The sequence below is a fragment of the Neltuma alba genome, unplaced genomic scaffold, assembly GCF_004799145.2.
Source record: "Neltuma alba isolate B1F8T4 unplaced genomic scaffold, ASM479914v2 tig00013204_pilon, whole genome shotgun sequence".
Classification (NCBI taxonomy): Eukaryota; Viridiplantae; Streptophyta; class Magnoliopsida; order Fabales; family Fabaceae; genus Neltuma; species Neltuma alba.
In genome coordinates, this window is record NW_021637509.1 from 145,494 (window position 1) to 170,609 (window position 25,116).

General features: G+C 36.6%; 4 protein-coding genes across 5 annotated transcripts; 1 reads left to right on the forward strand and 3 right to left on the reverse strand.

The window, feature by feature from the left end:
* The first annotated feature begins 5,826 nt into the window (after positions 1-5,826).
* On the forward strand, positions 5,827-11,666 carry LOC114735359 (rhodanese-like domain-containing protein 7). Of its 2 annotated transcripts, XM_028923051.1 has the most exons (6): positions 5,827-6,235; positions 6,909-7,160; positions 7,298-7,396; positions 8,273-8,371; positions 10,485-10,673; positions 11,186-11,666. In XM_028923051.1, the coding sequence occupies exons 1-6, from the start codon at positions 5,849-5,851 to the stop codon at positions 11,561-11,563; spliced, it is 1,404 nt and encodes a 467-aa protein (XP_028778884.1). In that variant the 5' UTR covers positions 5,827-5,848; the 3' UTR covers positions 11,564-11,666. The 2 variants fall into 2 exon arrangements, with proteins under 2 accessions (XP_028778884.1, XP_028778883.1); XM_028923050.1 differs by lacking the exons at positions 10,485-10,673; positions 11,186-11,666 and adding an exon at positions 9,072-9,522 and having other exon boundaries at positions 8,273-8,560.
* A 965-nt stretch (positions 11,667-12,631) lies between these two features.
* LOC114735344 (uncharacterized) lies at positions 12,632-14,624 on the reverse strand. Its single transcript, XM_028923034.1, has 2 exons — positions 13,978-14,624; positions 12,632-12,715 (listed from the first exon to the last, which is right to left on the reverse strand). The coding sequence occupies exons 1-2, from the start codon at positions 14,077-14,079 to the stop codon at positions 12,632-12,634; spliced, it is 186 nt and encodes a 61-aa protein (XP_028778867.1). The 5' UTR covers positions 14,080-14,624.
* A 749-nt stretch (positions 14,625-15,373) lies between these two features.
* On the reverse strand, positions 15,374-16,129 carry LOC114735366 (uncharacterized). The gene has a single exon (XM_028923059.1). The coding sequence runs from the start codon at positions 16,088-16,090 to the stop codon at positions 15,602-15,604; it is 489 nt and encodes a 162-aa protein (XP_028778892.1). The 5' UTR covers positions 16,091-16,129; the 3' UTR covers positions 15,374-15,601.
* Positions 16,130-21,507: 5,378 nt separating this feature from the next.
* LOC114735345 (uncharacterized) lies at positions 21,508-24,864 on the reverse strand. Its single transcript, XM_028923035.1, has 4 exons — positions 24,609-24,864; positions 24,363-24,444; positions 23,704-23,922; positions 21,508-23,393 (listed from the first exon to the last, which is right to left on the reverse strand). Exons 3-4 carry the CDS (start codon positions 23,810-23,812, stop codon positions 21,508-21,510), a joined length of 1,995 nt encoding a protein of 664 aa, XP_028778868.1. The 5' UTR covers positions 23,813-23,922; positions 24,363-24,444; positions 24,609-24,864.
* Positions 24,865-25,116: the final 252 nt, after the last annotated feature.

The window sequence follows — 25,116 nt, forward strand, 5'->3', positions numbered from 1 at the left end:
CTTATTACATTTGATAAGAAGATTGTTAGGATCTCTTGATAAACTTAAAATTGGTATCGAAAAATATTTTATCAATATTTAAAATTTCAAATCAGCATATTTTGTTAAAAGCATTAGTGTTAGGGGGGGTTTTATAAAATTAGGGAATTAAAATGAAACGTTGTGTGAATTATAGACCTTTTTCACCTTTTTTTTCGTCCTCAAAGACATGTGGTTTAGAAAAAGATACTCCATGTAGTCTTATTTACACGTTATTTAGAGCATATATCAATGAAACAAAAAAAAAAAACCCTAAATCTTGTTATAATTATAAAATTTAATAACTTTTTAATTTTATTTTTATTTAATATATATTATACCTCATGAGAACCAATTATACGTTTATATAAAAAAATTTAATAATACTATAACTTATACACACACATATATATAAAATTCTCTCTATCTTATACTACCTCTAGTTCTTAATCTAATAGCAAATTGAGAGTTGGATTTAGTCTTACCTTAATTTATTTTGTATCTTGTTTTTTTTTTTTAAACATTCTTATTAATTGTAAGGGTTTTATCAAGAAATAGTTTTAATAATCTAATGAACATGATTGAAGATGATAATTTTAAAAAAAACACATATTTGTAATAAATAATTAATTTAACTAATCTTTTTAATATTTTTAAATTTATTTATTTAACTCTCGTTAAAAAGTAAAAGTAATATATATAGAAATTACGGAGTATTTCCGGTCCATACTTAACTTTTTGTTTTTATGTTCCGTGAATGCCAAACCCACGACTGACAGGGGCATGTGGCGTCGTGGATAAATGGGGCTGGAATGCCGCATCTATCCCCTTAAAAGCGTATTATCGTACTCTGCACCCATGGCCGTCTTTGATGGTCAGGTTGTTGGCTGCCATTTATGGCTGCTGCTTGTGAGTAAAACCATGCCTCCTTCTTGTTCCTCCAGAGACAATGAACCTGTTCAGGAAAGCGTCTAAAAATAATTATAACCACGTACTGTTTAAATAGAGTTAAAAGCCTAAAATTTATTTTACATGCTTATTTTATATTTCGTAAATTATTTATAAATTATTTCAAATAGACGTTATAGCATGATAGCTTTGATGCTCCTTCCTCTCATTGAGTTCAGTTACCGTCTTAGATGAAGCAACTCTCGCTTCTGCTTCTTCCCCTCCAACGATGAACTAAATTTATACTACATTGAATTTTAAATAGGGTTAATACAACGATTGGTCCTCATAGTTTACCTCCATTTTGTTTTTGATCCCTGAAGTTCAAATCGGAGCTTTTGGTCCCTCAAATTTACCCCGTTTAAAACTGTTAGTCCCTCTAGTTTAAAAAGGACTTGGTGTTTGTGTTAAGGGTGTTATCTATACTGACTTGTCTTTTAACATCGTTTAATTTGCTAACGTGGCATGCCATATAGACTTATGACCTGGAAATCCTTTTTTTAAAAATAAATTTGTGATTATATGAGTGGGTGACCTGGACCTGAAAATTAACTACCACCGTTTAATTTGCTCTAATTCTTGAATATATTCTTAAATATATTATAGTGAGTCGGTTAGCCATCGAGAAGGGTTGTTCTTGAATATGAAACAAAAACAAAAAGTTCAGTTCTTGAATATGTATTCGAGAAGACCAGTTTTCGAATATATATTCAAGAAGGCCAGTAAAATTGCACATATTACTATATTAGTATTTAGATACCATTCCTGAAAAAGAAAATACACATTGGAAAATTCTGTCATTTTAATTGGGATAAATTTAATGACTAAACTTTCACTTCTTGATATGCAAGAAAAGTTAATTATTTTCTTATATCATGGATTGGAGGGAGTAATTTAATAATTTTTTTAATTTTTTTAGATTAATCAAATTTGGTCTTATACTAAAGACCAAAAGTAATGTTATTATTTATTTTTTTATTTATAACACGGGTGATGAACTGAGCAGTTGGATTGGGGTTTTCATGACAAGGATGACTGGGAAATGGGACCTGGTAAGCATAGCGGGGTACGGTGGTCAAGGGACAGCCATTGGGGTGGAGGAGATCAGAAATCTAACATGAATGCTGGTTGAATTTGAAGCTCATTGACTCATCTGTGGTACAACGTTTGAAACTCAAAATGATATGATTGATGCTGGTCGCGGTACGTAACGTTTATGGCATTCTCAATATGGGAAGCTTATTACATTTGATAAGAAGATTGTTAGGGTCTCTTGATAAACTTAAAATTGGTATCAAAAAATATTTTATCAATATTTAAAATTTCAATATCAGCATATTTTGTTAAAAGCATTAGTGTTAGGGGGGTTTTTTAAAATTAGGGAATTAAAATGAAACGTTGTGTGAATTATAGACCTTTTTCACCTTTTTTTTTCCTCCTCAAAGACATGTGGTTTAGAAAAAGATACTCCATGTAGTCTTATTTACAAGTTATTTAGAGCATATATCAATGAAACAAAAAAAAAATCCTAAATCTTGTTATAATATTAAAATTTAATAACTTTTTAATTTTATTTTTATTTAATATATATTATACCTCATGAGAACAAATTATACATTCATATAAAAAAGTTTAATAATACTATAACTTATACATATATATATAAAAAATTCTCTCTATCTTATACTACCTCTAGTTCTTAATCTAATAGCAAATTGAGAGTTGGATTTAGTCTTACCTTAATTTATTTTGTATCTTGTCTGTTTTTTTTTTTAAACATTCTTATTAATTGTAAGGGTTTTATCAAGAGATAGTTTTAATAATCTAATGAACATGATTGAGGATGATAATTTCAAAAAAATAACACATATTTGTAATAAATAATTAATTTAACTAATCTTTTTAATATTTTTAAATTTATTTATTTAAGGGAAAATGACAATAAAATACCACCTTAATTTCAAAAAGACAAATAAGGCACCTAAATAAGCAAAATGACATATAGGGGACTGGATACCAATTTGGAATTTAGATTTTTGGTCAAAAGACTGAAATTCCTTGTCTGAAAGTGAGAGAAAGTAGAGAGGAAGACGCTGATGAAATACGGAAAGAAGGAAAGAAGAGTGTTGGAAATACTATTATCTTACTCCTCCGCATCACCATTCTGTAGAGATTGTTGATTTGGTGGGTTTTAGTTGTGGGAAAGAGGATTTGTAGTAAGAGAGGGAGTAAACCTGTGGGAAAGAAGTTGATGGCGGAATTTGGATTATTCATTTTTGTGGCTGCTTCATGGTGAAATAGGAATAGGATTATTGCATTTGAGGGTTTATATTTAGTATTCGGTGAATGATGAAGCAGAAATCAGAAAATAATGGCAAGCAATTAAGTAATGTAACTGCTGTCATATGCCTGCTGGTTTTTGGTAAATCCCATTACGTGAATGGTAAATTTTATTATACATGTTGTTAATTATAAAAGTTAATTGTAAGAGTTTTATCAAGAGATAGTTTTAATAATCTAATGAACATGATTGAAGATGATAATTTTAAAAAAATAACACATATTTGTAATAAATAATTAATTTAACTAATCTTTTTAATATTTTTAAATTATTTAACTCTCGTGTTAAAAAGTAAAAGTAATATATATAGAAATTACGGAGTATTTCCGGTCCATACTTAACTTTTTGTTTTTATGTTCCGCGAATGCCAAACCCACGACTGACAGGGGCATGTGGCGTCGGGATAATTGGGGCTGGAATGCCGCATCTATCCCCTTAAAAGCGTATTATCGTACTCTGCACCCATGGCCGTCTTTGATGGTCAGGTTGTTGGCTGCCATTTATGGCTGCTGCTTGTGAGTAAAACCATGCCTCCTTCTTGTTCCTCCAGAGACAATGAACCTGTTTCAGGAAAGCGTCTAAAATAATTATAACCACGTACTGTTTAAATAGAGTTAACACCACAACAGACCATTGCTCGTGCTCTTTTCGAACAGACTAACAAGAGGAATCCTTACCTTTCAACAAAATGAAATGCAGACGACAACGCTCCTGTGACTTTCACTGACCTTCGCCCACGGTCACCGGACTCAACTGCACCGGCGACGGCCATGCAAGGCTTCTTCGGCTGTGGGTCCAACTTGACCTAGCACTTTCTTCTTTTTCCTTCAGCCTTTAACCGTCTTTGTTTTGTTTCCCAGTCAATCATGCGCGTGCACTTGTTTCAAGTGTGGGTATTGTTTGTTTTTTCTTGTTTTTTTAAAATCACAAATTCAGGTTGGCAAACTAATCACTAAGCCTTGTTGCCTAGTCAACATGCCATGTCAGCCAATAAAACGGTGTCAAAAGACACGTCAGCATAATTAACACTGTTAACACAAACACCAAGTTCTTTCTAAATTAGAGGGACTAACAGTTTTAAAAGGAGCAAACTTGAGGGACCAAAAGCTCCGGTTTGAAACTTCAGGGACCAAAAGCAAAATGAAGGTAAACTATGGGGACCAATCATTGTATTTTCCCTTTTAAAATATACTCTTTAGTCCTATTATAAATTTGAGAGAGAAGATATTTTTATCTTATTTATATGGTATTAAGAAATTTTTTTATATAGATGTATAATTTTGCCTTTCATTTATCATTGTGTTGATTTTGTTTACATGAAATATATGTATATTAAATGGGGATAAAATTAAAAAGTTGTTGAATTTTAAATGAGAGTTAATAAAATTTAAAGTTTTTTTTAGTCTGTGTGGAAGATGATGCCTCATGTGCCTTGATTTTTTTTTTTTTGAGTTTATCACATATGTCCTCCCGTTATGGGCACTCTTATTTGAAATACTGTTATTAAACCCAAACGTGAGAATATTTTCTAATAAGAATTTAAACTTTGATTCGTCACGTTATGAGAAATTGCTCTATTCCACTATTCTCAACTCATTGATATATTACCTTTGGTTCTTAATATAAGACCCTATTTGATTTTTATTTTGATCCTAAATATAAGACCCCAATCCATTTTGTCTTTATATTTATCTTTTTTTTTTTTAAGATAGTCCTTCTAATAATAATAGTTTTGGTCAATAAACTTGATTAGTAAGGATATTTTATGAAAGACAACACCTATTTATTACAAATAACTAATTTAACTTATTTTCTTAATCTACTCAAATTAATCAACTAGCTCTTATATATAGGACCGGAGGTAGTATATTTTAGATAATATCTACCCATCCGATTTTTATTATAAGACTTAATTATTGAGTTGATATTGATTCTAAATTTAAGATATATTTCTCATGTTTATGAATTTTTTCTAAATTACCTCTGCTGATATTCACTCAATCATGATCAAACAAGAGATGGAGGGAGGATATTAAAAAAAATAATTATAGTATTTTAGAAAAAATATGTCATATTTCTTATAACTAACTAACTTACCTAACTTCCTGAATCTAATCACATTAATTAAGTTTTATATTAATTACCAGAATCGCATTTGATGCAGGCATATTATGGGGGCGCCATTTACTAATATCAAAATGACCTTTCATTTAAAAAAAAAAAAACTGAAGCAAACATGCTCATAGGAGATTTTGTTGTCGCTTGTCAGACCTTCAAGATAAGAGAAATTATTTGCAAAATATCCTGACTTTTAAGAATCCTTTGATTTAAAAAAAAATTATGTTTTATCGCCAACAAATTCTTAAAAATTTGGATTGTTATGCTACGCCTGGGCCATGATCGAGCCCAATTCTGTTGTAAGGCAGGAAATGACTGTGGCTTAGTAATCCAGTTTTTTTTTTTTTTTTGATACTATAGTAATCCAGTTTCATAGCTAGCGGCCATCGTCGTCTTAATGTGCCATATCCAAACACGGCCTCAATGCTTCGAAGTTGGAGCAGGACACCGCCCCTGCCATTGCCCACCTTGAGGATGCTATCTTCGTCGTCACCGTTGTCTTCTGCTGCTGCTTGTGAAAGTAAACGACCCTCCTTTCTCAGAACCCCTTCTTCAAATCCTGGAATCTCTCTCCCTTATCTTCCGCCTCCGTCTTCAAAGTCTCATACCAGCCCTCAAAGAATGACGCTTTCGACCAGCTGTTTTGGGGCCAGCAGCCCCATTCCCATATCCGGAAAACCCGATTTGGAAAACCAAGAACCCGAATCCGATGACCATCAGTCGCTTGTGGTGGTGTCCTTCTACAAGTTCGCGGATTTCCCTGACCACGCCAACATGCGGAAACCTTTGAAGGCACTCTGTGAAGAGCTGGTACTTCTTCTGGTGCTCATAATGTTAACGCATCCTTGTGCTTTCTTTTCCACTGGAAGCTCAAGACATATTTGAATTCCGGGTGTTCGCAATGCTTATTTATATCTATGGATTTCAAGCACAAAATCAAGAGACAAACTATGTTTACTCTTTATTATTGTGGTTGGAATCAAATATCAGTATAATGTTATCTCTCGTTTTTTTTTTTTTTTTTAATACATTTTGAAGACGCTTCTTTGGAATCCGGAGTTTTTGACTGCTGGAACCTCATTGCTTGTGATAACCCTCAATCACATTTTTCTTTTGCAAAGCATATTTGTGGCCTAAGCATATTATCACACACACACACACACACACACACACACACACACACACACAACACTAGAAGATATGACGGTTCAGGGATTTATGAATGGCTGGAACTAATGCATTCGCGTTGTCGCAAATTTCATTCTTTCTGGCTTACAGTATTTATTTGCAGGGCAACAATATTTTGAGATCATAATTTTAACTCAAAATTTTAGAATGTGGGGGCATGGTTTGTTATTTATAGAATTTTTTTGCCCCCCCTTCATCATAGATTGTGCATGCAGCATGTTGAGATTTTTCATTAGTATTCCTGGGACTTCAAACTATCGTACTCCGCGTGCCTCACCGCCCTGATCCTATTCAGCGCGTTTCAGGGGGTATCATTCTTGCACCTGAAGGAATCAATGGCAGCATATGTGGCACTCGCGTGTCGGTGGAGAAAGTTCTTGCGTTTATACAAAGTGACGACCGTCTCAAGGGTCTTAGACAAGTGGAATCACCTGTGAGTCCTGAGGAAGAAGCTATTCATCATGGCCATAGTGCCAGTTCTCCTCTTGCTGCAGGGGAAGATGCACCTTTCCGATGGGATCATGTGAGGGTTAAGTTGAAGAAAGAGGTAAATCATTCACAGTGCCCAGAGAATGAAAAACTTGATCAAATATAGATTTACAAAGAGTTTGGCCATGTTGAGTTTAAGTATCTCATCATTTTTATCTGCTCTGGTTTCCTTTTGTTTTTGCTTGGTGGTGACAGATTGTTACGCTTGGGATGCCTGCTGTATCGCCCATTGAAAGGGTCGGAAATTATGTGAGCGCGAGAGATTGGAATGCATTGATTAGTGAACCTGATATAGTGAGCATCTTACTTTGTATATTATTATTCTTCTCTGATCTTTGGCCGTCTTTTACATGACACTGCAGGAACTTATTATGTCAAATATGTTTGCTTTTCTTAAATTGTTGGAATTCTTAATTACGCTAAAGGCTTTGTTTGGCCGAACTTGACTGACAAGAGATGGAAAAACAACGAGTGTGATGGTTCATTTGGTTATATATTTTATGTGAGACCTTTCCCCCTTTTAAGGTGACATGTAATGCCAAAGAAAGTGTGCCGTAGTCCCTCCCTGCCACTCAAAACCCAAAACATTTTGGTTCTGGAAAATTGTTTTTTTCCGCTTAGTTATTCTTATTAATTATCTTTATTTTTCCTTCGTTAAAAAGTATTAGCACTAGTTCCTGCCTAATTTTTCTATCAAAAAGGGAGAGGATTTCATGTCATCTGTAAAAAGTATTGAAAGGTTAAAGTTTGTGGTTCTCTAATCATCATTGGCATAATCACAGGGTGGCATTTTGATGAATGAAATTATCTTTTCCTCTCTATCTTTTCTCTAGATGTTTGGCTTTGTAGTTTGTTTGCTTTCTGAATGCATGGTCCAAGTTTAATGTTTTGGTTGTCTTTTCTTATCAATTTTATTTCTCAAGCGGGGAAGAAAAAGTTGAGGGGTACAGGCTCTTCTTCCACCTAGTTGAGCATATTTTTGTTTATCCCTACTGTATATGGATTGCAAATTTTATATCTCCAATGTGGTTGAATAAAAATTTCAGCTATTCAGTTTATATGAAATTATGAACATCATCAGGAACTAGAATAGCTATTGGCAGACGTGGTATAGGCATTTTATTTACTAGATGTGCAAACCTGTCTCTTATCAAACATGTAAATGTCTAGGTGGTGATTGATGTGCGGAACGATTATGAAACCAGAATAGGAAAATTTAAAGGAGCCGTTGATCCATGTACAACATCATTTCGTGAATTCCCTTATTGGGTGGAGGATAATTTTGAACTTACTAGAAACAATGGCAAGCCTGCACCAGTTGAGGCGAACAATTCAGGTGAAAGCGTAGAAAAGGAAACACAAAATCCTGAACGTATGCCTCGTGTTGCAATGTATTGCACTGGAGGTATTCGATGTGAAAAAGCTTCAAGTTTGCTCCTCAGCAAAGGTTTCAAAGAGGTGATTCTCCCCTTAAATTCCATGTTCTGGTTATTTGTGAAACGTCGCTGGATGTTGTATAACCTATCTAATAGCCGCAAGGAAAGACCCCTTGCTTGTTAGCTACGATTACCTTTATTTATATTTGTGCATAAAAATAAATTGCCATTTGTTTTGCGTAGTGGTAAGTAGTGGCAGGTCTACGTTCAATTTCTGGAACCATTTATAATATATTTGACCTGTCTCTCGTAATTCTGTTGTCATCAAGTGCACTTTTGAAATACAATTAACATTTCTGACGGCAAGGTATGCGCCTCCTTTTATTTTTAGCTCTTCGGACGTATCCTTGGATCGTTTAATCAAGCAGTTTCCCGATGTTTCATTAATATGATCAAAATATCCATCTTGTTCTAAATTTATGTCGTAACACTGGTGTTAGTTGACACCACCACCAGCACCATATCTTTTTTCATACTTCGATTTGTTTTAATGCTATATAATTACATCATATTTCTGTTTTGGAATCTTGTAGGTCTATCACTTGGAAGGTGGAATTCTGAAATATCTGGAGGAAGTGCCAAAAACAGAAAGCCTATGGCAGGGCGAATGCTTTGTGTTTGACAAGCGAGTATCTGTGGACCATGGTTTGGTGCAGGGAAATTTCAAGCTATGCTATGGTTGTAAGCAGCCTGTGAGTGATGCTGACATGGAAGCTCCAGAATTTGAATATGGAGTTTCCTGCCCACATTGTTTTTCACAGAAAGGAAGAGAAGAGAAGGAGAGGGCTCGAGCTCGGCAAAGACAGTTCCAGAGATGGGGAATCATAGGTGGTCCAGATAAAGGTCGCCGACCAGCATGTAAACCGGATAGTGGCAGTAGGAAATCTGATCAGCTTTCACGCTCAATTTAACTAATCAGACAGAAAAGGCTAGACATTTCTGCTTTGAACAAGTGGTTTGTGCTTTCTTATTCTTGCAGAGTGAAGTGAATGAAATGATAGATGCACGTTTAGTATGATTTTTCCTCCTAGGAACAATTTGTGAGCTTTGAGCCTGAGAAGCCTCACTTTTGGCATTCTGTGCTGTGCTGTAACTGATTAGTTCAGCATAAACTCCACTGTATTATTTTACTTCTTTAGTTCTACCTTCAACGTTTCCCTTCCATGTGGGTTCACTGAGTTTTGTCATGGCAATATTGTCTTATTTTCCTTCAGTCCTGGCTTTCATGGTGATTTTTTAGTTATAATCTGAAGCAAAATTTGGGTTTTTATTCCGTAATTAGGAAATGAAGAAAAGCTTGAAGTACTACCGTTAAGTTAGTTTTTTGGGGGGGGGGGGGGGAGGGATGCAGTGTTGTGTGGATTCGTTTATGTAATTCAACTGTGAAAAAGGGTCGTACTAGGGCCAGGATGGGGTGATTTATGTTCACTAACATAAGTGGGATTCATTAATCAACTTAGAGTACTATGTATATTTCTTAATCTGATGCCCCGTCTTGTGAAAAAAGAAGAAAAGGGTAAATCATACTTATCACTAATCACTTGATCAACTAAGAAGGTGTTTAGGTAGAAGAACAAAATCATAATTTTAAAAGTATTTTTATGGTATACGAAATAAATTGTCTCTATTTACAGAAAAAATGATTTTGGGGTTATCTAAACAGCCTTTTAAGAGGAAGTGGAATTCTTTTGAACGTCATCTTCAATTATTTTTACATTTTGTCACATTATTATTTAGTACAGCATTGAAATCAGGGGAACATTCTGGGCTTTAGCGATGATGTCTCGGTTGCGCTATGGACAAAATTAGTTAATTATTTTGACATGGCGCATATCATTGGCCTTACTGGACGACCGTACCAAAAAGACGAAAACGGGGCTCATACCAATCCTTTCCACAAGGATCTGACGGTCTAGATTTGATCGTGTTATATATTCCCTTATTGGGTGGAGGATAATTTTGAACTTACTAGAAACAATGGCAAGCCTGCACCAGTTGAGGCGAACAATTCAGGTGAAAGCGTAGAAAAGGAAACACAAAATCCTGAACGTATGCCTCGTGTTGCAATGTATTGCACTGGAGGTATTCGATGTGAAAAAGCTTCAAGTTTGCTCCTCAGCAAAGGTTTCAAAGAGGTGATTCTCCCCTTAAATTCCATGTTCTGGTTATTTGTGAAACGTCGCTGGATGTTGTATAACCTATCTAATAGCCGCAAGGAAAGACCCCTTGCTTGTTAGCTACGATTACCTTTATTTTATATTTGTGCATAAAATAAATTGCCATTTGTTTTGCGTAGTGGTAAGTAGTGGCAGGTCTACGTTCAATTTCTGGAACCATTTATAATATATTTGACCTGTCTCTCGTAATTCTGTTGTCATCAAGTGCACTTTTGAAATACAATTAACATTTCTGACGGCAAGGTATGCGCCTCCTTTTATTTTTAGCTCTTCGGACGTATCCTTGGATCGTTTAATCAAGCAGTTTCCCGATGTTTCATTAATATGATCAAAATATCCATCTTGTTCTAAATTTATGTCGTAACACTGGTGTTAGTTGACACCACCACCAGCACCATTATCTTTTTTCATACTTCGATTTGTTTTAATGCTATATAATTACATCATATTTCTGTTTTGGAATCTTGTAGGTCTATCACTTGGAAGGTGGAATTCTGAAATATCTGGAGGAAGTGCCAAAAACAGAAAGCCTATGGCAGGGTGAATGCTTTGTGTTTGACAAGCGAGTATCTGTGGACCATGGTTTGGTGCAAGGAAATTTCAAGCTATGCTATGGTTGTAAGCAGCCTGTGAGTGATGCTGACATGGAAGCTCCAGAATTTGAATATGGAGTTTCCTGCCCACATTGTTTTTCACAGAAATCAGAGGAAGAGAAGGAGAGGGCTCGAGCTCGGCAAAGACAGTTCCAGAGATGGGGAATCATAGGTGGTCCAGATAAAGGTCGCCGACCAGCATGTAAACCGGATAGTGGCAGTAGGAAATCTGATCAGCTTTCACGCTCAATTTAACTAATCAGACAGAAAAGGCTAGACATTTCTGCTTTGAACAAGTGGTTTGTGCTTTCTTATTCTTGCAGAGTGAAGTGAACTGATAGATGCACGTTTAGTATGATTTTTCCTCCTAGGAACAATTTGTGAGCTTTGAGCCTGAGAAGCCTCACTTTTGGCATTCTGTGCTGTGCTGTAACTGATTAGTTCAGCATAAACTCCACTGTATTATTTTACTTCTTTAGTTCTACCTTCAACGTTTCCCCTTCCATGTGGGTTCACTGAGTTTTGTCATGGCAATATTGTCTTATTTTCCTTCAGTCCTGGCTTTCATGGTGATTTTTAGTTATAATCTGAAGCAAATTTTGGGTTTTTATTCCGTAATTAGGAAATGAAGAAAAGCTTGAAGTACTACCGTTAAGTTAGTTTTTTTGGGGGGGGGGGAGGGATGCAGTGTTGTGTGGATTCGTTTATGTAATTCAACTGTGAAAAAGGGTCGTACTAGGGCCAGGATGGGGTAATTTATGTTCACTAACATAAGTGGGATTCATTAATCAACTTAGAGTACTATGTATATTTCTTAATCTGATGCCCCGTCTTGTGAAAAAAGAAGAAAAGGGTAAATCATACTTATCACTAATCACTTGATCAACTAAGAGGGTGTTTGAGTATTGTCTCTATTTACAGAAAAATGATTTTGGGGTTATCTAAACAGCCTTTTAAGAGGAAGTGGAATTTCTTTTGAACGTCATCTTCAATTATTTTTTACATTTTGTCACATTATTATTTAGTACAGCATTGAAATCAGGGGAACATTCTGGGCTTTAGCGATGATGTCTCGGTTGCGCTATGGACAAAATTAGTTAATTATTTTGACATGGCGCATTATCATTGGCCTTACTGGCGACCGTACCAAAAGACGAAAACGGGGCTCATACCAATCCTTTCCACAAGGATCTGACGGTCTAGATTTGATCGTGTTATATAACTCCAGATCATATGTTCCCTCACAACATTCCGAATTAATTGAAGTGCTAGGGTTCCTTTCAGCGTAGAATTTTGCGTTCGGAAATTGCAGTAATGGCTGGTTTAGCTTCGAAGCTTCGCGTCCAACCCACTGACGTTAAAGCTGCTGCCATGTGGGGCGTCACCGCCGCCACTGGAGCTCTGTATCTGATTCAGGTATTGCACAACTCCTAATTTCCTCTCTTTTCCCTCAAGATATTGCGATTTTCCATTTCGTTGTCCTTTAATGCTTCTGTTTTTTTTAAATATTTTTGGAGGGCATTATGATTTTCTTGTCTTGCTGATCCGCAAAACCTCTTGGAATCACATCTGATTTTAACGCCTGTCAAACTCTCTTCGATTTGTGAACGAGCTGTGATTTTCAAAATTTTTGGGGAACAATTATTGGAGCCGCCTTTGTCTGCATCTGCCGCTGGGCAATTAATTCTCATAATCTGAAGCTTGAAAGAAGAAAGATAATCGAGCAGTTTATCATAAGGCTTATGATCTTAATGATTCTGTGCACCGTATTGTCCTGGTCACATTGTTCTGGTATATGACAGTGTGTGAAATAGATCTTGTTGCGTTACGTTGGGAGCTGCTTCTGGCTTCTGTAGCCTTGTTCCCTATCGTGGAAAAATACCATTCTATCATGTCCGTTCCGGCCCTTTGGAAACCACCCATTGTGGCATTCTCATCAACTGTGTGGTTTAATGAATAATCATGATCTTTGAGGTCCTCTTTCTTTATAATTTTATATACGTATATTCAAAATATAGGTTTGTCCCATCAACCATAATGTCAAACGAGCTTATCTTCTTCAACGTCGTTGTTTTTTTTTTTGGTTGAGTTTTTCTAATGCCACTGTGAATAGCTGCTGGGGGTCTTAAACTGTTGTTCTGTGTCTTTGTGATACTGGCGATGGAAGTTCTGTTTAGAAATTGCGTCCTAACGATAAACTGTTGTTTTGTGTCTTTGTGATACTGGCGATGGAAGTTCTGTTTAGAAATTGCGTCCTAACAAACTAGTTCACGTAATTTGTCTGGAGAAAATAAAGAAATTTTGTTTGGTACATTGAACAGGTCTAAGCTCAATTTTGTTATTTGAGAAAGTTGCATGAAATTTAAGCCAAAGTTTGCTGACCTTTGAAAAAAGCTAACCGATGGTCATGTTGCTAAAAGTCCCAATGTCTTTTGTCGTCGTAATATGTTCACTTCAAACGTGGGGAGTGGCTGTGGCTGGGGTTTAATATCTTCCAAATTCCTTCTATCAGTATTTTTAGCAACTTTTGCATCAACTCTTTGTAAAATGTTAGACTTTGATTTAAATTCAGCTTTTGATTGGGTATCATGCTTTTGTTTGTAAGATCCTTCGTAACTTTAATTTCCAATACCTTATTATTTTGCAATTCTAATGTATCTTCTTTAAACGATTGACAGCCGTGGGGTTGGTTGAAGAGGACTTTCTTGGAGAAGCCTGAGCCTGAGCAGAAGTGAGTTGGGATCTGAAATTGTCCAAAATTTTTCTTCCATTTCAATGACGAGTATTTGAGAACAGTTGAATAATGTGATTTCTTGCGGAGAAACTTCTCACATCTCTTTCTGCGATGGACATAGATATTGAATTTTAATTTTTCTCATGGTTTTTGGTCTGGACTTCCTCCTTTTGTAGTTCAGTTGTGGAGATAGTCGCTGCGATAACTAAGAAAGGCAATAAATACTCTTGATTCTTAAATTCATCCGATCTTAACTATAGATTTGTTCAGATTAGTTCCGATTCGCCCAAAAGTTAGTTGATTGTTGCAGATGGATTTTATGCATACATTAATCACCAAAATACGCACCAAACACAGACCTCAGGCGTCAAGCACAGTCGCGCTCATGAACCTAAGTTCTTGGTTGGTGCTCATTAGAGTGATGAGCTCACAATTTCGCCGGCGCCCCTGCTGTAGTCCATAGGACTCTGGTTGTCAAATGTGACATGATCTGTTATTGCACGAACGACTTGAACAGATTAGCTTATTTATCTGAATTTCTTTTTCAGAATCAATCTTATTAAGGAGAAGCGATGAAATGTGTTGTGTAAAATTAAAGAATTTGAAATAGAAATAAGGGATAATATATTTTGTAGTCTTTTAAATTTGTCTTAATTTTGGTTTTAGTCTCTAAAATTTCTTTTTATCTAAAATTTGGTTCTTAAAAATCTAAGATTTAAAATTTGAGAAATTAAAATCAAAATGAGTGCAATGCCAAATATTATATTAACCATAGAAATAATATTTAATCTGAAAGATGCAAATAACCAGATTTTCGGAGGGATGGCGAGTGATCAGAGGAAGGAGGATTGGGGGATTGAGGAAGAAAGCTTCGTTACAGAATTGTACGTGCGGGCCAAACTAGAGCCCCAGGTAATCAATCCAAATGTGGTAGATGTTATCAAATAGGACCTATGAGGCAACCTCTGTCACTCGCACCATCTAGCGATATCGTTGGAACTGTTTTGACTGGCAACGGCATCACTAGGTGCTTATGAAACTGCAAGTGCTACAGCCACAGCAGCTCAGTTTTGCAGCCATGTCTGAGTTTTCAAGCTGGAACTATTTTTCATGCAGAATTTTATTTGAAGTTTTTGTGATATTGTACACAATTTCTAATTAATCACCAAAATCGTTGCCAGTCATATTTTGTGTTTGCTGCCGCCAGAACATAATTCATGATTTGCTTCCCTGTTCTTAACGTATCATTGGAATTTCAAATTTGTGAGGCATCATTGTCAAATTCTCACGTTGTAGCAGTATCACTTACAAAGACGATTGAACATAGTGGGTCCAAACAATAAAGGTGGATGCAAACCCTTGAGCCAGAATCTTGTAGGAAAGCCCAAGAACAGCTTTCAAAATGCAGAAGCAGTTATGTGACAGCAACAATGCAGAAAGAAATCGAAGCTACAGAAACCCCTTCACGTACACTCAGGAGTTACTAACATGACAAGAAAGAAAGGAAAAGTCGTGGAAATACAAGCATGGATATCAAAATCATGGGTCCGTCGCTTTGTTCATTCAGAAGAGTGTTGAGGAGAAACAGAAGTGTCGTTTTGCCTGAGAGCTTGGATGACTCTGGAGGTTGTATCAAATATGTGAGCCCTTCTGTTGTAATCCAAAGGCTCCTTGCCAACATCTTCACCCATTATGGCTTCCCTCTCCAGACACTCCAACAGCTCCACCAATCCCTGCCCTTCCTCACATTTATGCCTGAACCTCGCCATCCCAATCTCTTCACCTTCTCCTTCTTCCTGTTCCTTCATCTCTGCCTCCAATTCTCTCTGCAACTCTGCCTCCAAACTCCAGCTCGCACATCCCACTGCTGCCCCATCATCTCCTTTTCTCCTCTGAACTATCCTCCAGCCTTGGCTCATCTTCATCTTGCTAGGTTTGAAGCCATGACTCTGAACCAGAGGGCAGGAGTAGCTGCTCTGGCTGGGGCCGAAAGGAGCGAGAAGCGAACAGAGGCTTTGTGGGTTAGCTTGACACAGAAACGCTTTCATGGTTAGGCTTTGTGGATTATGCGTGTTCCTTGGTTGGAACTTGGAATGAGGAGACCTGACGTTGTGGAGGGGAATATATATATATATATATATATATATATAAAAAGAGGCGGAGAACGGAAGAGAAGCCCAACCCCACCGGTGCACGTGGCAGAAGACGAGGGGAGGGACAGAGAATTGGAGATGATTGGTTGATGGCATCCACTTGGCAGCAGCAAGAGGAGACAGACAGAGAGGGCACGATGCACGCGTCCGAAAGAGTGATTGTCCGCAATTACAACTCCTCCAATTTCCCTGACCTTTTGTCTTTCGCTTCGTCTCACGATTCTCTCACCATGCGTATCCTGTAACAGCGTTCGGGGTTGTCATAAATCGAATTTAACACAATTGATATATTGATCGGAAAATCTCATAATGTCAGGTCAAAAGAAATAAAATAAGATTTCATTATTCCAGCGAGTTTGCATTTTCCATGACCATGGGGTACGAGTGAAGCTTTAATACATACTTTTGCACTATTTTCTTAATTGATATATTTACTAAACCATTAATATTAATTGAGTTGACGATCATGAGGCTTTTTTTTTTCTTTTTTGCCAGCGATCATGACACGTTTACATCATCTTAAAATTTTCATTATATACTTACACCTAAGATGTTACATGGGAATGGGAGGTAAGGGTAACTAGATAAATAAAAAGAGGAATGATAGGTCAACAAATAGGATACGAAATAGTACACCAGATGTCTAGTTGATATTTTATTCTCTCTCTTTGATTATCATCAATGGCATCAGTTCCTGTCACCGCCGCCGCCGCCGATAATCACTAGAAAGTTGATCTAACTTTTACCATACATGCATCGGTCACAAACCAATACCATCAAGTTGTTCATTCACATCCTTTAGCTTGAGGTTCGGCATGTGGTCCGATGCTTTGGTCCAAACATCCTCACCCATTTCATTTCTATACCGGTGCTTAATACTAGCTTCTGTCCTAATTATAAAAGCTAATTTATTAATTTAAAAAAATTAAAAAAAATTAAATTAGTTATTTGTAATAAATAGGTATTGTCTTTTCTAAAATATCCTTGCTAATTAAGTGTGTTGGTTAGAATTATCATTGTTAAAAAGACTACCTTGAAAAAAATATATAAATATGAGAGACAAAAATAGATTTGGTCTTATATTTAGAATCAAAATAAAATCAAACAAGATCATATATTAAGAACCGGAAGGAGTATAAAAATTAGTTGACTAATTTAAGTAACTTAAAAAAATTAGTTAAGTTAGTTATTTTTAATAAATATGTGTTATTTTTCTTAAAATGTTCTTGCTAATCAAGTATATTAGCTACAACTATCATTATTACAAAGACTACTTTGAAAAAAATTGGATAAATATGAGAGTCAAAATGAATTGGAGTCTTATATTTAAAACCAAAATAAGAATTAAACGAGATCTTATGTTAAGGATCAAAGATAATACAATGCTAATTATATCAAAATCATCTTATGATATTAAGTGATACTGAAAACTACTCTTTTAGTTTTATTTATCAGATAAAGAGAAAAAAAAAGTCCTTAGTCCTATTTATAGGACAGAGAGATAAATTTTTTATATAATTGTATAATTTTATCCTTCATTTATTATTATGTTAATTGTTTTTATGGAATATAATATATATGAAATAGAGATAAATTTGAAAAGCTGTTAAATTTTAAAAGACAGTCAGTAAAATTTAAAGTTTTTTTCGTCTTTGTAAAATATGTTGAAAGTGACTCATAAATAGGATCAGAAGAGTATATTTTAAAATGCTGAATGTACAAAAAAATTATTTGAAAATACTACTACTACTGTAAAACTACTTTTGGTTGTTAAATATGCTAAATATAAATTAACCCTTGGCCTTTTTATAGATGTGAAACAGTTTAGATACTTATGGCATGTTTGTCTAAATTTTAAAGTATTTTATCGAAAGCAATTTATCATGCCGAGATTCTGAAAGCAATAAACATGATTATAACACTAAAAATCATTTATTATTTATTGAAAGGCTAGAAACGAAGGTGTGAAAAAAATTTCAGAGGGAGGCGATTCGTATAGGGAGAGCTGTATGTAGCCTGTGATTAGCATCTTCCAAAGACAAAGACAACCTTGGAAATTCGGTGGGAACGATGAGGATCTTCCCTTGTCTTAATATTCGTGTCGCTCTTCAATTTGGCTTCCAGCATCTCACTTTCCTTCCTTTCGGTCCACCCTCTGAAATTGTTTTCAAATTGGATACCTGAAGATTGCATTCCCATTTTTAGAAGTGTTTGACCAACTCCTTGACCTACACGCCAACACGTGTAGCACGTGGTGAGAAATTCCTAGCTCTATTTCCAGCAAAATACCAGGAGCAAGTGCACAAAACGAGGTTTTTCCAATATATGAAGCAATCTAATGCTTCCTAGTTTGGTGAAAAAGCTACTCATACCTATGTTCAACTTTTATCTATACCGAAGAAATTATTGACCAGTTTTTTTCTCAAGACCACAACTTCTATTCCTTTTAAAGCTCAAGCTTGCCTCAAGCTCAATCACACTCTGCATAGTTTACTCATCCTTGGCCCTCTTTTTCACCAGTAGCTAATCTTATCTGAACTTTGGCTTTTTGGTCAAATTTCAAAGGACCGCATATGAGTCGGTGGTTTGTAACGTATATTGTGGTCTGGGGACATTGGAAATTTTTAGTTCGGTGATTTTTGAGATCTGGAGACCACAAAGTTGAAATGGTCATGGGTTTCGAAGCTACTTGATTGAATTTCACCTTCATTTCATTTTGCCCAACAAACTCAAGCTACTGTCACAATTTGGAGGGAGCTTTGTTGTGGTTGAAGAAAGTGGGAAGCAAAAGGCTTTTGAATAAGGTAGCAAGGTTGCATGTATTGATTCCACAGTTCTTTTCCAGGAATGAGTTCTGAGCGCTTAAAAAAATAAAAAACTACTCCAGAATGGTGTTTTCTTGGCGATAATTCTGATTTTGCTAACAAGCAGATATAAAATACTGCATAATTACCTCACCCTTTCCTCTCTTCTTCTTCTTTTTTTTTTGCATTTTCCATTTTTGCCCTCAAATTTTATCATTCTCTGAAAGCATTGAACCGATCGAGTTTGCCAGTCAGCAATACCCACTAATCTGAAGCTTGTACTATGTTCTTTGCTGAAGTATCATATTGTAATTCTGGTCATCAAAAGAAATCTCATCCTCTTCATTCTACAGAGACTTTTGCCGGCATTGTTTCACACAGGCGTGAAATTTCTAACTCTGGGGTTTTAGATGATTCAAATTAAAGTTTGCATAGAGGCCTTCCCACAAGAGAATGAAATGGAGTCCAGCGATGTTAGATGAGGGACTAGCCCATTGAAAGTTGTACACGAAAAAATGAGACCTTTTGCTTTGCAAGCTGATGATGAATCAGAATCCAGTTCAGAAACAAATGCTTGAATCATTTAGCTTCATCTTCCTGAACAAAATTACATTCATGCCTGACATGTTCGATGTGCAGAAGAAGAGTGATCTTTGCTCTATTGGTCTGCTGATTCTGTTGAGTTAAAATGTCAGTTCTTTAATGGTAGTATAAATTCATCTGCTAAAGCGGCTCTTTGAAGCCACTTTCAAACTTCTTTGGACTTGATCTCAACCACATGTTATGTTTTGTTCTAACTTGTGTTTGAATGGAGGTGAACTAAAGTTACTTCTTATGACTAATTTGACTTTTTTATTCAATATTGTCATCTTACAGTTAAAGCATACCCTGTATTTGAGCAAAGAAAACCTTGCATTGCAATTCTTTTTAATTTTCCATAAATTTATTGGGGTCATGCCTGAGAAGAGCCTGCGTAGTTTTCATGACAAGAAGTCTAGCATAGAAGGAATAGGATTAAACGAAGAAAAATAGGAAATCTAAAAAAGCATAGTAACTAAGTGAAATGTCAACCAATTAATTATGAGTGCCAATGAGCTGTAGAACTTGAGAAGGTGATTATTCTAAAAGAAATATTTTTTAAGCGTTTGTGAGCACAATACAATGTACAATTATGAAATACAAGTTTAAAATACACAAGAACTCTGTATTTACCAAAATCTAATTTTAATACCAAGAACCTAAATTCCCATGCGCAACAAGAGGGCAACTGCCCGAGTAATACAGATCAATTTGAAAAATGAATCTAAGCTACTTCTAAGTTCCAGTATACATGTTTAGAGCAACAGGGCAATCCAATTGCTCACATTGACGATAACAAAATGGGGACTACAAAACCCAACAACAAAAAATAAATGTCGTTCTGACAAAAGAACATCCAATTGACACACTCAATGACATCATGTTTCCTAGAAATTATGCTTTAATCCTTGAAGCACTTCTACTCAACTATGGTCGTGTTCATTTTTCATGAGCTCATTACCTTTACCAGATGACCGAATTCCTCTCATCACTTGACTTGGTGAGGAATAACCCATCAATTGATGAAGTGGCGAACTCCTTGTGGGTGGCACAGTCTCTATGTCTGATGATGATCTTTCTGAGGAGACCCCTTTTGATTCATGTGTTCCTACTGGAGCCTTAATTGTATGAGAATGTCTTGGAGCAATCTTGTCTTCCTCCTCAAAAGCACCACTAGAGTCATTTGTGTCATGTCCACTGCCATGCAATGGATGAAATGAGGTCAGTGAAACAGGATCTCCTCCTGATGAGTAGCTTTTAGACACATAATTTCCATAATCGTCAGAAAATGAAACGGGGACCACATGAGAAGAATGAAAATAATTGGCACGAGAAGCTGAAGAAGCCAACTGAGTGCTCCTATTGATCACCTCGCTTCGGTCATCATGCTGACTCGGGTCATAAGAAACTATATGACTTTTATCCTGCAATGAAAACTTGAGGATCTCCGAACAGTGTCCACATTTTAGCTGATGACACACCCTTTTGAAAAGGAGAAAATCAGCAGGCAACTGAAGCAGCTTGAAGCAATAACTACAAGTGATAAAGGGGGCCCCACCTGAAACTGGTCGAAAATATTTCTTATTCATGCTCTGTTTCTCCCTAAAGTACATTCTCTTCTCATGAGCTCGATGCCTCTGATCATTAGACTTTGTTTCATGGCCATATAATTGAAGTTTAGAGCTCATGTACCTTGGTGCCCTCAAAGGATAAGAGCGGTGAGGGAAGCAACAATTGTTGTGAACAGGACGATATTTGCATAACTCTTCATGTTGGCAAAGAGCATGTGGAGGCAACTCTGCTGAGTATCTCCACTCTTGGCGCTGACAATGGAAGCAAGAACTATCGACATGGTGCGTGCTGCTTGATGCCTCATCGGAAAAAGGTATTGATGATATCTTACTCCTTTGTCGCCAGATTGGTCCATGATCATGTGAAATGAAAGCTTGAGCTACTGAAATAGTGCTCATCATCAGGTACTTGATTTGATGGGATGACACTTCCATAGCTAGATTGTGAACCACTTCGATGGTAAGGCATCCGAGGTGGATGATGCTCTGTCCCTGCTCTCATTCGATGACGAACTGCACGGTCATGCCTTGTAGTCTCTAGCACTTCGTATTGACTCCTTTTGGTGTCTTTCATGACATGATGCTTTCCCCTGGGCAAATCAGGTGGAATATTCATGCTATTGATAGGGCCTTTCCCCCTTCTATGCCTTCCCTTAGAAATGAGATTAGCCGCATCGTTATTGTTCTCAAAAGGTTTCAAATGTCGGTCAGGGAATTGCTTATCCATTTCATCATAAGAAGAGGCACTGCCATCATAAGCATGGCAGCTTTTTGTGGTTGGGGATTTAGACAATTCTCCAAGATCACCACTAATCTCTGAACTCTGATTGATTGCTTCTGTGTTATCAGAAGTATATGGTTTAGGCTCCAGACCTTGCTTCATTTGTTTATCATGAGAAGATACAGGATCACCCGACGTACTCCCCTTACCCAATGCTGAGTTATCTTCTGTTAAACTTTTGGCAGTATCATCGCTTCTAGTAACTCCCACTTCAGTTTTCAGTTCTATTTTAGTGGATTTGTCATTGTTGGCATCTACTCCACCTGAAGTACTGATTAACTGCTCTTTTGCTTCCTGAAATGCCAAGTTTCTATTATGTGACCTTGCTGCTCTTGCTAATCGCAAGTGGGCATCAGTTGTCTCTTCTGCTGAACTCTCTCCTCCCATCATTGATGAGGCCTCAATCTTTGTCTCTGTTAGCTCAGTAGGACAGCCATTGTTGGATATTTTATGCTGCTTGAATCTAGCATGTGACAGTTTATCGATATTCATCTCCTTTTCCATCTCTTCATCTGATAGACTGAAAGCCACATTGAACTCCCCGTTTTCATTTTGATCTTTTCCACGAATTTCATCCAACGAGCATTCACCTGAGGGAAAACTTGTTGATTCTGTTATCTTATTGTTCTCATGGGGAAGATCTATCTGCTCTCTGTTGCACTCCCCCTTACCATCTTGATCCTCATTGCCATTTTGATCCAAAGATCTTGAAGAAAAACTAGTTGCTTTTGACCCATTTGGAAGAACTAGCTTCTTTCCATTGCATACCTCATTTCTGTTTTGATCCTTGCGGTCGTTTACATCCAAAGAATATTCTCCTGATGAAGAACTAGTCGATTTTGTCATCTGAACTTTCTCCTGAGGAAGACCTAGCTGCTTTCTATTGAGGTCTCCATTTTCATTGACATCCGAAGAATGTTCTGCTGAGGAAGAAATAGTTGACTCTTCCCTCAGAAGAGTCTGTTGAGGAAGAGGCAGTTGCTTTTCATCACATTCCCCACCCTCACTTTGATCCCTTACAACATTTATATTCAAAGAACAGTGCCCTGAGGAAGAATTATTTCTTTCTGTCATCACAATTTCCTCCTGAGGAAGAACTAATTGGTTTGCATCGCATTCCCCATTTTCATTTTGATTACTTCCACTATCCCCACCCAAAGAGCATTCTCCTGAGAAAGAACTAGTTCTTCTTGTACTATCAGCATTCTCCTGAAGAATTAACTGCCTGTTATTGCATTCCCCATTTTCAATTTGATTGCCGCCATCACCTCCCTTCAAAGAGCATTCTTCTGAGGACGAGTTAGTTGTTTTTTTCCTCAGCACATTCTCATGAGGAAGAGCAGGCTGCTCTACTTTGCTGCATCCTTTATCTTCTGAAACAAGATTCACCACGTTTTTAGGAGCTGCATCAGTTTCACGTCTGCAGGATTCAGGATTGGCAGCCTCCTTTTTTCGTTTCTTGGCTGTATACAGCAAAATGAAATGATTTCGGTTACAACATCAAAACTATACGTGGCATACAGAATCAACACCCCCATTTGCAGGAGTTGGATATTCATTGAAAACTAACACATGTACAAGACATTATAGCAATCAAGCAAAAGAGTATGTAGACATTAAACAAGTTCACAAAAATTAGGTTGAACAAGTCTACAAGAGTGATCAACCCGAGCGCATTGTTTGAAGTGTTAAGAGAGTTCAACAGCCAAAAAAAATCCCAGTTTAAACACAGAATTAAGGAGCAAAATCATATAAAGTGGCGTGATTTGTTACCTTCAAGAGTTGTATAGCATCCTCCGCACATATATAACGTAAAGTGTGAATACTCTTGAAGCAATTGCCCGCATTTGGGACACCTAACTATCCGAGGTTGTTCAGTCATCTTACTAAAAATGGAACTCGCTCCAAATAATTGTAGATGTCAAGCTCAACTCATTCATCCACACACAACAATGACACCAAAAACACAAATCTATCCAGAATTCTTGCTATCTGCATCAGATAAAAGTAAAGTTTGGCTTCAATTCTTCAACGCAACTATTTAAAAATCGTCCTACAAATTGAATCTAATATTAAAAAAAAAAAAAAGAGGACAAAAACGACAGAACAGGAAGTTCAATTCCCCGAGCAAACTCGGGAAACAAAGATTTTAAGTGTTGTAGGCACATGGCTATGTACCCATTCTTTTATCTACCTATAGATGATGAATAGATTAGCACTAACAGCCAACCACTCCGTGATCCACATATCTCAATATATTTATTATTATTTAGTTAGCCAACAAATATAGTTAATATAAGTTGAAGTTATGACAAGCTCGTAGCAAATACCGAAACATTATTCTTCAAAGAAATAGAAGTTGAAAAAGAAAATGATTAAAAAGAACCCATTCATGCGTACATAAGAAGAACGAGCAGAAATGCCAAAATTACCTCCAATCACCTTAATTTTCCGGGTAGATCGAATGAGATATTCAGTTTCTTCAGCAGCTTGCAACCGACAAAATAGCAGTGGCTGATGAATTGAAGAAAGCAGAGAAACAGAAGTTAATGTATGTGTAGAGATATAAATTCAGAAAAGCAAACGCAAATTCTCAGAAATAAAAGGAGACGAAATCCATGATCAGAGGGTCAACACGAAGTATACTGAATTTGAAAAGCAGGGGAGCTAAAACGAACCTGTGAGGAAATTGTGAGAGAGAATTGTCAGAAGTGAGAAATGCTTCGTGTGGCACAAATCTTACGGCGAAAGAAATAAAAATAGGAAAGAGAGAGGAAGAGATGGATGAAGTTACTTGACTGACTCTTTGTTCCTCCTTGATTCTTCTATTCCGTGTTTAGAAGGAAATTTAGTCAACTCTGAGGTAGAGGAAACTGAGTTTCTCTCCTCTCTTCTCTCTCTGCTTCGTTTGCTTTGAATCTATGTTCTGTTTCTTCGACGGTCTGTGTTCATATTCATATCTCTCTCTCCCGGGTTGGGCGTGTTTTCCACCGTGGAGGGGACCCGGACCTTTGGAGTCGGCGCCTTCGCCATTTAAAGCAAAAGCCATTGATGATCTGGCATCTAGTGGGTCCCACTTAGACTTTTATTCCTTTATTTAAAATTAAAACGGTTTTATGTAATTTTCGCATTGAATGATAAATAGGAAATGAATTCGTTAACCTGCATTCCATGAAAGAATGAGAG

Coding starts and splice junctions, on each gene's coding strand:
- LOC114735359 (XM_028923051.1), top strand. CDS start 5,849: ATGCTTCGAAGTTGGAGCAGGACACCGCCCCTGCCATTGCCCACCTTG. Junction 7,397..8,272: donor TGATTAGTGAACCTGATATA/GTGAGCATCTTA, acceptor GTAAATGTCTAG/GTGGTGATTGATGTGCGGAA. Junction 8,372..10,484: donor TTCGTGAATTCCCTTATTGG/GTGGAGGATAAT, acceptor TTCCCTTATTGG/GTGGAGGATAATTTTGAACT.
- LOC114735344 (XM_028923034.1), bottom strand. CDS start 14,079: ATGGAAGAAAAATTTTGGACAATTTCAGATCCCAACTCACTTCTGCTC. Junction 12,716..13,977: donor CAACCCCACGGCTGTCAATC/GTTTAAAGAAGA, acceptor TACCTGAATCAG/ATACAGAGCTCCAGTGGCGG.
- LOC114735366 (XM_028923059.1), bottom strand. CDS start 16,090: ATGAAAGCGTTTCTGTGTCAAGCTAACCCACAAAGCCTCTGTTCGCTT.
- LOC114735345 (XM_028923035.1), bottom strand. CDS start 23,812: ATGACTGAACAACCTCGGATAGTTAGGTGTCCCAAATGCGGGCAATTG. Junction 23,394..23,703: donor ATGCTATACAACTCTTGAAG/GTAACAAATCAC, acceptor TGCTGTATACAG/CCAAGAAACGAAAAAAGGAG.